The sequence below is a fragment of the Sarcophilus harrisii genome, chromosome 4 (genome assembly GCF_902635505.1).
Source record: "Sarcophilus harrisii chromosome 4, mSarHar1.11, whole genome shotgun sequence".
NCBI lineage: Eukaryota > Metazoa > Chordata > Mammalia > Dasyuromorphia > Dasyuridae > Sarcophilus > Sarcophilus harrisii.
This window is the reverse complement of record NC_045429.1, coordinates 186,485,843-186,500,765: the sequence shown is the minus strand read 5'-3', so window position 1 is coordinate 186,500,765 and position 14,923 is coordinate 186,485,843. Positions and strand designations below refer to the sequence as shown.

Below are 14,923 nucleotides of genomic sequence, written 5' to 3'. Positions count from 1 at the left end.
ATCTTGTAACACAAACACCTCAGATAATGAGGATCCTTATAAGTCCATTCAGTAAGCAAGAAGATCTTCATCTATGATGACTTCTGGTTATTGACCATAGGTTTGACCAAGTTGTTTGGAGTCTGCATAGGTCTGGACAATCAAAAGCTCTCCCTTTTGGAATCCTCCCACTGCATACAGCTATTTGTGGGGCATATCACCACCCATCAGAGACATTATATGCTATATCACCAGTGTGAAACTGTGATAAGAAAAGTAGAGGTTAGGGAATAGGTTTCAAATCAAGTCAAACACCAGAGAAGTGATTCCATGTTATGTGGAGCACAGGACTATATGTTCCCCCCTTAACTAAAAACAAAGCAAGAAGCACAGCCTCAAGTGACACTCAACTGATCTCCAACTCTCCCTTCTCAGGGAAAAGAAGTTTGCTTCTGATGATCAACAGTTGAATCATTATGCAACTAATTGCTAAAGTGAGGTGTCCAATCATGTCTATAACAATTCAATGACACTCTAGTTCTAGTCCAGTGGGTTTCTGGGATCCAAATTCCAGGATATTTACCCAATAAGAATGGACTACTTTTGAACTTTCTCCCAACTAACCCTCCCTGACCTTTCCTTCCCAGGGCAGAGATGCCTTGGTCTCAAGTGCTTGCCTCCTCAAAGGACAGCATATCTCTCTTGAGAAGCAGCTTATGTTCCCCTCAACTGGCAGGCTTTCCTTCCTCTGGGATATTTTGGGCAGCTCTTTCTGGGAAGGAGAGAGATTTGATGGGAGGACTCTTGCTTTCGAATGGTATTAGAGAACTGATACCCCCACTATAGAGGAATAATGGAGTGTTCTTAACTACTGGGTAGAAAAGGGATTCCTGAGTTGACTTGGTGGTATCCACAATATGAATCAGATTTTAAAACTTGAGACTTGGTCTTCCTGAAGGAAGGAGGAAGGGATTAAGATCTCTTGTTAGTGTTTACCTCCATGTTTTTGTTTCTTTTTCTTCCTCTTTTTCCTTTTGCCCTTTAGTACTGTGCAGCAAAAGTCCTATAAGCATTAGATGGTAGAAGATCCTTAAGAACCTGAACCAAGCAGTTATGTTTTCCTGCATAGCTTCTTTTCTCCCATCCAAAACAAGAACATTACTTTAAAAAGACAAAATCAACTTGATTGGCTTAGGTGATTAACTCCTGCTTCTCTGATGTTTTATTTTCCCCCCAACCCTCTCAAGGTAGGTCAGCTGTCCTGAGACTTGGTTTGCCCTGGTTTCCATGTTGAAAATTCATGGTCAAATAATGACACTCTCTCGGCAGATGTTTAGGACAAAAGCCATGTTGGGACTTGATTAGCCCTGGATTCCATGTTGCAGATTCATGTCAACTAATAACACTGAAAAGTGCAAGTCATGTGGAATTTAGGCCTCTCAGTCTTGATGGGTACCTAGGACCATACCCTGATGACCTGGTGATCAGACGAGTTTCCATGAGGAGGTGAGGGAGGCCAGTTCTACCAAAGCCCAAAGACTAGTGAAGACTAGTGTCACTGTGTCCTTGATTGCATATCCTTACTGTTAGGGCAAAGTAAACCTCCTTTTGTTTAATAATTTATGAATGACTTGTGTGTGCTCAAATTTGAACCTGAACTAAGAGTGCTGACATTAAAGCTGTACCCTCCAACAGTCTTTGAGAGATGCTGTGGTTGAAAAATTCACTCCTCTGCAGCCAATTTGAGGATGAGCACCTTTCAAGTTTAGTTAAGGTGATCCTCAGAAAAGAGACCAAACCTCAAAGTCTTTCTAGGGTGATAACACCTACCAAAGATTATATTCCATTGGCATTATCTTTACACTATGACCAAGTGAGTTTACTAAAAGACTAATAATAAATTAATTTTCAAAATGACAACAGGCAAAAAGTCTAGTGATCAAAAGGTTGTTACTTTATATTATGCATGTATAAGCGTGTATGTGTGAAAACTACCCTCCCATCCTTATCTGGAAATACCATGCTTTAAAGTAGTTACCTTTGACAGTAAGATTGAAACATCCAAGTCTATCACCAGATAATGAATCTGCACCACACTGCAACACTACTGCACTAGGCTGATACATCTCCATCACTTTTGATATTATCTATATGGAAACAAAGGATATCAAAGATTAATCCCTTTCACACATAATTTTTAAAAAGTGGATGAGATTTGGCATAAATAATACTTACTGGTTTAAATATCTGCCCATAGGACTCATCATCTATACCATCTCTCATTGGAAAGTTGACAGCATAGTACTTGCCTTTTCCTGCACCAATGTCCTAAAAATGCATAATTAAGACTTAGAAAAATTTTCTAAACAAACACTCAAACTTATCCATCAAACTAATTGTTAAAAATCACATAACATTTATTTAAATGACAAAGTGACAAAATTACTAACAAATATCAGTATCATAAGACGTGGAAAGAAAAACAGCATCTAGGCATCCAAAAGCTTAATAAATGATTGTATCTATGGACAAAAAACATCTAGATGAAATTTGGCATTTACTACAATTATCAATGAATTCAATAAAACAGAGTAGTATTATGAATATTCATGGCTTTGTCACTAGAAGATACAGCTGGACACTTATTAGGCAAGTCTGCACCAAGGAGCCATTCACCACCAAATAAAGTTATGTACTCTCATACTGGTGACCTAGATATAATGCAGTTTTCTAATACTATCTACAATTATTTGTAGATCAATATATGGAAGGAGACATGTCATTTTGTTTGATAAAATTGTATAAAACTCAGCAGTTCAAGTGAGAATTATAATTACATATAAGGCAGTGGCCTTTTGCAACAGAAACAGGGGCCAGGCTATGAGTGTAGATAAAGTTCCAACATGTCTAATAGTTGAAGTCTGTTATTTAATAATGGCTACCATTAATATAGTGCTTTCAGAATGATATAATTATTCCAATTTTATAGTTGAGGAAATCAAGGTGGAAAGAGATTAAATGACTTGCCCAAGGGAGGAACTGAACTCAATTCTTCCTGATTGCAGATGCAACACCTCAGATTGCAGATCCAGAGACTACATAGTGTCTCTATAAATTTAAAGTTTTTTTTCTTTTTTTTCTTTACTGCTAACACATTAAGTAATGATACAGCTCATGTGCCATCTTGTAAGATCTATGAGTAAAGATGGGGATATTCATGAGAAATGTTGGGAGTTAAAAGTGGTTGGGTGCATCAAATGATTAGATATAGGTGGGAAACAAAGAATTAAGAATGACCCTTCAGTTGCTACATTGGGTGAGTGGGAGGACAGTGGCACCCTTAACAGTAATAGTGAAATTAAGGAAGTTAGAAAGAATAGAGGGATGGATTGTGAGGATAGAAGAGATCAATTACTGAGACTCACCCAAGCAAAATAAAGAGAAAAAGAGGGCCCAAGACAGAGTCTTGGGAAACTCATATTTACTAAAATAACCCAGATAAAGATCCAGTAAAGAAAACTGAGAAGGAATAGTTAGACAAACAGGAAGAGAGTAGCAAAAAGAAAACTTAAAAGACAAGAAAATATGAAGGGAAAGAGGGTTATCAACTGTATGAGAGATGGCAGAGATCAAGAAAATGAGGATTAAGAAAAGGCCACTGGATTTTGCAATTAACTTTAGAGAGAACAATTTTGCTGAAGAATGGAGCTGGAAGCCAGACTGCAGAGAATTGAAAGAAAGGAAATGAAGATACAAACAGGCTTCTCAAGAAGTTAAAACTATGAAAAAAAGTACAGAGAAAATAAGAGTAATGAGGTTACAGAGATGACAAGTTTTTTAAGGATAGGATAAACTTAGGTGTGAAATAACTACAAGGAGGGATTAAAGATTAGTGAGAGAGTGGGGAAGATAAAAGGAGCCAACTGCTAGAGAATACAGGATGAACTCAGATCTGCTTTTCCATATAAAGGAGTTTGTCTTGCCTAAGAGAAGGGCTATCTCTTCATCAGAGATAGGGATGAAGAAAAAGATAGTGACAAAAGGCATCTGAGTAATATGAGATGAGAAGAAAAAAAGTTTTGGCAAATGGCTTTAGATAACATTATATAATGTAAATCTATGGAAGTAGTAACTATAGCTTTGGGATTTTTTTTCAGCTTCTTTCAAAAGCATATTAATAAAGGGGAAGAATAAACAGAAATTTCATTTCGTGAACTAGGAAGTTTAGAACACTTATAGGTGATGGCACTATCAAGGAGAAGACCACTTCTGTGTGTAGCTGAGATAGGGTAGAGCAATAAGTTGAGGAACTAGGAAGTTAGGATGTTTTGAGAGAGTATCAGTATGTATGTTGAATTCCCCTAGCATAAAGACATGAATTTCAGGAGAGAAAGATTAAGAACTGGATATTTTAATAAGGCTAGAAATAGAGTGATAAGAAGAAAACAGTTACCAGAATGTTAAGTAAAATACAAGATATTCAATTACTTTTTATAACAAGTAAAATAAGGTTCAGCTTTATAATTTAACTAAAGCTTTAACACTTCTACAACCTAGAAGTTCCATATTACTCTTGGAATTTGGATTTTTTTTTTCATGCATTCCTAGAAATAATGGTTCTCATTTCTGACCTAATTCAGTTTTCTTGAAAAGTGATTTTTAAATGTAAATTATTTTCATGAAATAATAAATACACTAACATTACAATACAATACTCGGTGTGCAAATATCTTTACTTCATAAATGTATGTAAAAAGATCATGAAGGAAAAGAAAAGATTTTTTCTTACTATAATACCCTCTTATCCATTAAACTGCAATAGCTCCCTAATACTTTCAGAAACAAATATAAAATTCTATATTTAGCTTTTTAAATCTTTCACAGCCTGGAACTTTCTACTGTCCAATTTTTTTATACCTTACTTTCCTTCATATTACTCTGTGATACAATGACACTAGATTCCTTTATTAATCAAGATACTCTCACTCCCAACACTATGTCTTCAGCGATTCTCTCCCATTTCTGGAATTCTTTGCATTTTCACCTGTGCCTCTGGATCTGACTTCCTTTAAAAGGTCAGAGCTAAAATCCTACCTCCTGTAAGAAGTCTTTCCTGGTTCCCCCTTACTGTCAGAGCCTTCCCTTTCTTAATCACCTTGAATTTATCCAGTATCCATCCTGTAAATGCAGTTTTATATAGTTTCCACAATTAGAATGTAACTTCTTTGAGAGCAGAAGTTGATTTAGCCTTTCTTTGTTAGTGCAAAGTCTGCCACAATGCATGGCACATAGTAGGGCACTAACAAATACCTAATGAAAATGTATAAAATATTTATTTCTATTTAGAAATTTACCAAACAAGTTACTTAAAAACCACACAAATACTAAGTTTAAAAAACAGCTACAATCCCAATTTAAGTAAAAATGATGGAAAAAAAATGAAGTAATAAGCAACAACCACCTATTAATATGGTTTCACTTGCATTAATGAATATAATGGGCATGCCATCATTGTGTTTGTTGCAGCAAACATGAAAGGATACCTTTATCATCAGTTCATTGACTAGGAAGTGTAGAAGTATGGATTAAAATACAAACATTTCTGGATGAAAATAGCTGATAATACTTTGTGAATCCTTTTTGTAAACTACAAAGCCCATTAATGTTTTGAAAATGTTTTTAAAAAGGGGGTGGGTGGAGTTGTCAATTAAAAAGCCTTGGAAGAAAAGTCTCATACAGATGGAGTTGCTTCAAACCTTGGTAATGCATCTGGTCATGCTATTGGAGCTAAAAAAGAAAGCTCTTCATGTCACTGTTGTTCACTGCTTTTAACACTGACACGCATTAACAACTCTTCCAACAATCTTGAAAGAAATTTTGTCAATAGCCAACTTAATCAGAAGTAGGTCTTTGAATCATATTTTAAAGAGTCCGTCTAGAAATGGGGACAGAAAATGAAGTGCCATTCTACTATATTTGCAAGAGGACAAGTCTTGATGTGCTTGTTTGAACCAAAGGCAGCTGAAAAAAACAGAAAATACACTCTTGGGAACATTCTGAAAGAAATGATTTTTATTCACTGGTTGCTTTCCTGGCAGATATTTTTAACCATTAAAAATGAGATAAATCTTTCAATTCAAATTCTTGAAATCCTCATTATAGATACTACTGAAAAGTTTTCTTGGCTAAGTTGGTAGTAAAGAAGAAAGCAGAAGCCATAATCTTATAAAATCCCACAGGCTGGAGAAAGTACTTTATTAAAATGGAATAGAGTGAAATTCTGTTAATTTCTAAGAGAAATCTTCAAATACCTGGAAACAATTAAAAACTCTTTTAAAGTTATTTTTATCTTGACATTATAGTTGATCTTTGAAAATTGATATTCTTCTACTTTCTGATATAAACTTTATCAAAGATGCTTGCTTAGCTCAAACTTCCTACATTTGGAATTTAATTCAAAAAAGCACATCCTTCTCTCAAAATGCTCATAGTCCAAAACAATCTAGAACTATGCCTAATAGTCTATAAACTATATACCCTTTGATCCAGCAGTGCCTCTATTGGGTCTGTATCCCAAAAATTTTAAAAGAGGGGAAAAAGAACCACACATACAAAAATTTTTGTAGTAGCAAGGAACTGGAAAATGAGTGAATGCCCATTAATTGGGGAATAGTTGAATAAGTTATGTTATATGCATGTAATGGAATATTATTGTTCTATTATAAGAAATGATGAGCAGGCTGATGTCAGAAAAGCCTAGAAAGGCTCACATGAACTGATGCTAAATGAAGTAATCAGAACCAAGAAAACATTGTACATAATAACATTATGTTAATGCATTTGGCTCTTTTCAACAATAAGGTGAGTCAAGGCAATTCCAATAGACTTATGATGCAAAGTGATACCCACATCCAGAGAGAGAACTATGGAGACAAAATGTGGATCACAATACAGTATTTTCACCCTTTTGTTGTTTATTTGCTTGTTTCTTTCTTCTTTTTCATGGTTTTTTTCCCCTTTTGATCTGATTTTTCTTGTGCAACATAGCAAATATGGAAATATGTTTAGAAGAACCGAACATGTTTAACTTACATTGGATTGTTTGCTATCTTGAAGATGGCAAACAGAGAAAAATTTAGAATGCAAAGTTTTGCAAAGATGACCACTGAAAAACTTAGCACATATTTGAAAAAAATAAAATGCTATTAAAAAAAAAAAAATCAAAAAAAGCAAAACAGTTAAATACTAAAATAATAAAAAAATACAATGGTGGAGATAATATGCAAACATCCATGAGCAAACAAGATAAAGATACAACAAACTGGATTTAATCCACAGGGCAAAGACATAGCAAGAGTGGGGAACATCCAACCCACAGGCTACATAAGGCCCACAAAATCATTTGTTAGGACAATCACAAACTAGATACAACAAACTCCCACAATAATTTGCTGATAATAAACTGCCCTATAAACTGATAATAAATTGGCAGAAAAAAAGATTCCCCACCTTTGCACTACTATGAATGAGGACTAGAAAAGGCATATTTTAGAAAGTGGGATTTTTGCAGAGAATTGCTTAAAAGAAAGTGGGAGATACAAATGAAGAAGGAAAGAATTCCAGGTAAGAAAAAGAGTCACTGAAAATACAAAGAGAATTGGGAATTGGAAGTGAAATGTCTCATATGAGAAATAACAAGGTGATGATGTTAAATTGCAGAATATTTGGAAGGGGGTAAGGAATAAAAAGAATGGAAAGGTAAGAAGGGGTAATGTCACGATAAACTTTAAAAGCCAAATAGAATTTTCTATTTGATCCTACAGATAACAAGTTTAATGAATAGGAGATTGAAACAATTTTTAGGAAGAACAATTTGAGTGGGAGAAACTCGAGGCAGGGACACCAATGAGCAGGCTTCTGCAGTGATCCAGGCATAAGGAGATGAGGTTTTATACTAAAGTAGTGTAAATGTCAGAGGAAAGAAGGAATTCTATATGAAAAATTTTGGAAAGGCAGATCAACTGAACTTAGCAACTAATTATAAATGTTGGGAACAACACATACAAGAAAATGTAAGGAGTTTAGGATGAAATCTAGGATGTGAGCCTGAGTAACTGGGAGGCTGTGTATTCCTTGGACACTAACATGGCAGATTTGGGAGGGAAGGAACAAAGTTTGAGAAAATTAGTTCAGATATGCTCTATTAAAAAAAAATTCTATTTTCCTTTAATTTTCTGATTATGTTCTGAGAGAATAAGGCATTTCGGATAATCTCCAACATTTTTTTCTGATCTATTAACATAGAAAAGGAAAAAGAAAATAGAAGGATCTAAGCCAAAAAGGAGATGTGGTACTAACAAATACAGTCATGGTCAAATCAAATTTATATCAAGCAAAATATTTTAAAGTCACCTATACAAGTGGTATAGAATTCTACATACAATATGAAAAATGACATGCCAGTTAAAAAACAAAAACAACTTTCAAACTAGAGAACAAAAAACCATACCAATGTTATTGCAAACTATGAAATATTAAATTATAATAAACCCAAAATTTCTCATAAACACACACATATATGAACATAATATATACATATAATAAAAATATCTGAGTTGTCTTTCAAAAGAAGATAATATTCTCAATAATTCACCATTTATGACTTTTGGGTTAAAGAAACAGTACCATCATCTTGTGGACAGATAAAATAAAAATGATATCTAGAAAGAAATATTTTAGATTTGAAGGCTTCCAATGACAAAGAAACAATATATACTAATTATTTTGATGCCCAAACATGCCATTTAAACAGTTCAAATTCATGAAAAAAGGAGAACAAAACAGATATGGTTTAAAATTTATTAAATTCAACAAATATTTATTAAGCACTCACTGTAGAAGGTCCTGGAGACTGAAATATAATATGTGCAATATAGCACCTGCCTTAGAGATACTCCATTTAATAAGTAATTATTGCCTATTAAAAATATAATCTGTTTTTTTCTTATCAAATAACTCATGATTTGTGCTTTAATTCTATCAAAGCAGAAAGTTTCACTCAATATACTAATTTAGTCTACTGTATTAAAAGTATTTTGATTCACTTCTTTTCTGCCTAAAATCTAGTAGGACCAAAAAAAGTTGTTAGCAAAAATAAAACAGTCAAGAACACTGAGATGTTTAACTGATTAATGATATTCAAACAGGAAAAAAAAAAAGATAATTAATGATGATAATTTGAATCCAGTTCTGATTCCAAATCAAGTCTTCTTTCAACTTTACTAAACCATCTTTCAATATTAAAAATGGAAGACTCAACTACTGGACAGCCAAAATGCAAAATAACATACATTTTAATACTAATACTAAATAGTATTATATTTAGTATAATACTGTATAATACTAAATAGTAACCAGTCTTTATAAATACTTGACAATATAATTCTACTAATCAGTTTATAATAGTAATCAATCTTTATGGACACTTGAAGACATAAGAGAAGTGCATGGAACAGCTAAAGTTACCAGAGTTCTGAATATTCAGAAACTGGACTAAAACCTTATTAAAAACAAATGCACTTTCATTTTCTTTTTTAAAACAACTTGATTCTTCTTTATTATGAATAAAGTTGTTAAATAACAATATATTTTTCTGTGATACTAAAACTATTAAGATTCAAACTGGATAACCCAGTAAGACTACACATGGGAATTGGCTGAAGGTTTCTGTACTAAACAGATTTAGTAAAAATAAATAAATAAATAGATAAATAAATAAATAACATTCACCCCATCCAGAGAAAGAAAGAAAGAAAGAAAGAAGGAAGGAAGGAAGGAAGAAAAGGAGGAAGGGAGAGAGAAAGAGAAAGAAAAAGAGAGAGAAAGAAAGAAAAAAGAAGGAAGGAAAGAAAGAAAATGAAAATTAGAAATAGTTAATTACAATCATTTCAATTCAACTAACAAAAATCTTATGGCTACATCAGTTACTCAGTGGTTCATGAAGAAAAAAGTACCTCTGACAATTGTAGATGCTTAATAAGATTTTGTTGAGGAAGATTAAAATTCAGGTCTAGGTCACAGAAAGCTCTAAGTATACTGTGTCTAATGCACGTAACTTAATAAGGCATATCCATTAATTAGGTCACATATGAATTCTACAATTCCCCATAAAGTAATTCAAATTAAAAAGCTTAGCAGACTTACCCTCAAGTCTCCTGTGCCAGGAAAGTATTCACCATATTTGTGGAATGATACAGTCATTACACGGTCTGTTGTATAAAATGCTTCCTCAACACCATCACCATGATGGATATCAATATCAATGTACAGGACTCTCTGATGGTACCTACAAAAAGATTCATAGGAAATAAATATTTATAGGAAAAATAAATATAGAGAATAAAATATATTAGTTAAGAAAGAATCTAATTCATAAAACTACCAAAAGCTATATGGAGTGATCATCAATGATCCTTTGAACTACAAAAATTCAGGCATTGTTCTGGTCTTCCTACACATTTCTGTTTCCTGTTTTAACATATAACATAGTACCTGCCAGTGTTTCCAGTTCTTATAATTATAAGAAAAGACTTTCTCATTATGAAATACAATTAGGGTAAATTTAAGAAGTGATAAGGAGAAATCCTGGGTCTATCCCCTTAAGAATGAAATCAAAGGTGAAAAAACTCTGAAATCATACAGAGAATGGAAACCCTGAAAAGAAAACATCAGATCCTGATTATGCCTTCTAAAATAAGGAAGAAACCCTTCAAAACTTGTTGGCCATTCCATATAATTATTCACTGACTATTTAGTGAAAGTCTATTCCCTCCTCACCTTTCTTAAGTCTTCAAAGAATCTTTAAATGTTTCCAATTATAACTGGGAATGTAAAATTACAACAGGACATTAATTTTGAGTTTGCACCTTTAATACTTTCTTCTCTTCCAAAAATTGTCAAGAATAACCTCTCAATGTTGGATTAAATGAATGTAAGTCAAAACTCAAGTAAAATAAAATAATTTAAAAATTTTTTTTTTTTTTTTTTTTTTTTTTTGCTAATGTGGGTATTTTCACTAATATGTGGAATTATCAATTAAGTTATAATATCAAAAAAGTAACCATCAATGAACTTACTTTAGCAATTCTAGGATGGCAAGGACAATATCATTAACATAGCAGAAACCTGATGCTTCTGATTTCTTTGCATGATGAAGACCTCCAGCCCAGTTAACAGCCATGTCAGTCTGTTGTCTGTTTAATTTTACTGCCCCAGCTAAGAAAGAGAAATTTAAAAAGGAAAAAAGGTGTTAGTTCTCACAATGGTTAAAATAAGAAAGAATTTAGCATAATTTTTCATTACATAAGAAATGGGGAAATTTCAGGTCTTGATTTTCAAGTCAAGAAGTATTTAAGTGTCTACCAGGTGCTTTTAAAACTGAGAAAAACTGAAATTTTAAACCCATTTTTGGATACAGGATTATATCAAGATTACATACCAACAGAACCACCAGTTGATAGTTGGCAAAACTCAAAAAGCCCATCAAACACTGGACAATCTTCTCCAACGTTAACTGTGGAAAAAAAAAATACCAAGTCTAATTTATCCTTTTGAATCAATGCAAAAAGTTTAACACAACAAATATTAAGTACTTTGTATAAAGGACTAAAGTTAGTCACTGCCTTGAAGAAACATAGAAATTAGTAAAATGTAGGTACACAAACTTTATATACAAAATGTTACAAGATTCCAAAGAAGAAAGACTGTTTTTGTTTGGAGATTTTCTTCAGAGAAGATTTCTTTATTTCAACAGCTAGAAGTAAGAGAAGGAAAGTTTTCATATTTATCAAATAGTAGAGTTTTGAGAGGGAGTAGTGTGAAAGAATGGAATGGTAGATTAGAGTTAGACTGTAGAGGGCTTTGAACAACAAGCTAAGAAGTCAAGGTTTTACTCAGAAAGCAATAAGGTTTCTGAAAAGTAATATTATGCAATAAGATGTGTACATGGAAGCACTTTATGTGACAGAATAAAGGAAACACTGCTAATAAGAAAAGGAAGAGAAGAGATATTTTAACAGACTAAATGAAAAGCAATGCTACACTAATTCATTGTACTAGACAAAAATATAAAAATTAATTTTTCAAGAAAAATACTGAAAAAAGCAGAAATGATGGAAGCTTAGGGATTACCAGACCTCACTCAAGTCAAATAATTACAATAATCATTAAAAAAATGATCTGGTAAGTTATTTCATGTACACACCCACATATATATAATCAGTGAAAGTGAATAGTTAAATAATACTCTTAAAGAAATAAAAACACTAACTCAGTATTTAATAAATCCAAAAATACCAATTAATTACTAAGAAGTAGACTCCTCAGCCAAGAAGAAATGCTCAGAAAACTGGAAAGCAGTCTGGTGAAATATAGATTAAGATCAATGTTTTATCACCATCTACCACAATAAATTCCAATGGACAAATGATCTAAATAAAAAGTAAAAAATAAATAAATAAAAATCAAACTATTTTGAAAATAGGAAAGAAAGAAAAGGAAGGAAAATTTTTTACTAGATACAAGATAAAAGAGATAGCATATGACAAAACAGACAATTAAGATAATGTAAAATTAAAAAGCTAATGGACAAATGAAATCCATTCATCTAGAATAAGAAGTTATAGAGTAGGAAAAAAAAAATCCTTTTGCATTAAAGAATTGATAAATATCTGACATCCAAAATATAAGGTGCTGACACAAATCTATAAAACTAAAGAGACATTCCATAATGGACATGTGTTTTGAAGAATAAGTATAGTTTTCAAAAGAAATACAAATTGTCCACAACCACCTGAAAAATGTTGAAAAATTACTAATAATCAGAGTAATGAAAATTTAAAACAAAAGTAAAATAGAAATCACTTTCCAAACTAGCAAAAATGTTAAAAGACTAGAAAATATTGTTAGAAGAACTAAAGAAATATTTGCAAGCAGCACTAATTCATTGTAGGTTAGAGCACACAAGTTGGTACCTGTGTAATAACAATACCTAAATTATATATATGAGTTGGCCCTGTTCCACTATTAGAGAACTATGCATTCCCCTCCAAGTGGTTTACTCTTAGCAAGAGATCCTTATGCATAAAAATGATTAGAAGGAGTAAGAGACAAAACAGATTAATTAATTAATTAATTAAATGCCTGTTGTGTATTAGATACTATGCTAAGGACTTTATAAATATCTCATTTGAGCCTCACAACACTCCTGTGAGGTAGATGTCATTATTATTATTCCCAAGTTTTTTTGCTTTTACTGTTGAAGGTTAAATTGCTATCTAAGGACCTCTTTCCATAAATGTCAGTATCTTAATATGTACTGAAAAATTACATATAGAGTGAGGAATAAGACTAATGTTATCCTATTATACTTTGTGATCATTTAAGTTTTATGTAAACTTATATATAAAGTCTTTATATAAACAGTAATTTTATGAAACAATATTAACATTTACTTTTAATATCCAAACTCACATCTTTGCATCTGCTTGCTATACTCAGACATATTATCTGGCCTTATTGAGCGCAGAAATTTTATGTATTCATCGCTGTGATACTTGGTCATTTCTTCAGCTGTAGCTTTGTGGGGCCTCTGTGGGAAAAGAACAAAAATCTTAGGATTATATCCAATTTAAAATTTTTTTCATTAAGAAAAGATGCTTAAATGTTCCCATTTGTTATTACTGAAAAAGAAAAATGTCTGAAAAAATGAATAACCAGTCAGAAAGACCAGTCCAAAATATCAGATTCACTGTCAACTCCAATCTTTAATCATGCCATCTCCTTCCTTGTCTATCCAAAATCAAACTTAGGAGAATTACAATGAAAGAATAGAGCTAACAGTAATAAATTCATTAATCAACAAACATTTATTAAATGTCTACAATATACCAAGCAATGTGCTAGGTGCTAGGATTATAAAGACAAAAGCGAAATTACTATAAACTAATAATTTCAAAAGTCTAAACACAAGTAATAATCAAGAGGAAATAAGCAAGAAGGAAATAAACTTGAACCTCAGGAGTATCAATGAAAGTTAAATTTCTTACTTCAAGAAATCAACCTCATAAATACAAAATTACATGAACCATCGAAAATGGTCATTAAAAACAGCTAATGCAATCTTGGGCTACATTAAGACAGACAGATATTCAGGAAGTAAGTGATAGTCCCTCTATACTCTTCCCTGGTCACACCATATCTGAAAGAGTTTAAGAATAATAATGATAAAATAGAGTGTACAAAGTTGGTCACCTGGAATAATAAAGAGCCTTGAATGGAATAAGGATTAGGCTTGCTCCATTTGGCTCCAGTGGGTAGAGCCAGAAACAACAGAGATTTGTAAAATGGCAAATTTAAGCTTGATATCAGTAAAAGTTTCTAACAGAACTAACTGAAAAGTTAATGATGTGGCTATCCTCTCAGTGAAGGTCTTCAAGTAGAGGACAGATGATTAGCAGTTGTACATATTATCCTAGAAATTCATTTTCAGGTACATATGGACTAGATAGATGCTGAGATTCCTTCCAATTTTAAAAGTCTATGTGAGTTTTTACATAGTAACAATGGGGTGGACAAGAAAAGATTACTCAAGGATTTAAGGTCATATAGAACAGTAGAACATTAGAACTGAAGTTTGGGATCCAATACCATCAATTAACTTGGGCATATCACTTTCTTAAGAACCTTAATTTACTAACCTGAAAGAAAAAAAAAAAAAAAAAAAGGCTTGGATGAAGATGTTGTGGACCTTCTGCCTCAAATTCTGTCCTTTTGACTTGTCTTCCTAATTAAACAATGTGTTGCAGTAGAGCAGGGACTCACTTTTTTTCGTATTTCCTCAGCACCCTATGCAAGCATACGCATACATAGAGTAGCTAGTGTTTGA

General features: G+C 32.6%; 1 protein-coding gene across 1 annotated transcript in view; it reads right to left on the bottom strand.

The window, feature by feature from the left end:
- Positions 1-14,923, bottom strand: part of HDAC2 (histone deacetylase 2) — a 47,491-nt gene that overhangs the window by 15,928 nt on the left and 16,640 nt on the right. Inside the window, exons 3-8 of the mRNA XM_031964384.1 lie at positions 13,510-13,627; positions 11,477-11,551; positions 11,115-11,253; positions 10,183-10,324; positions 2,215-2,307; positions 2,018-2,126 (exon numbers count right to left, since the gene is read on the bottom strand). Of these exons, the coding sequence (XP_031820244.1) occupies positions 2,018-2,126; positions 2,215-2,307; positions 10,183-10,324; positions 11,115-11,253; positions 11,477-11,551; positions 13,510-13,627 (676 nt within the window). The remainder of the gene's footprint in view (positions 1-2,017; positions 2,127-2,214; positions 2,308-10,182; positions 10,325-11,114; positions 11,254-11,476; positions 11,552-13,509; positions 13,628-14,923) is intronic.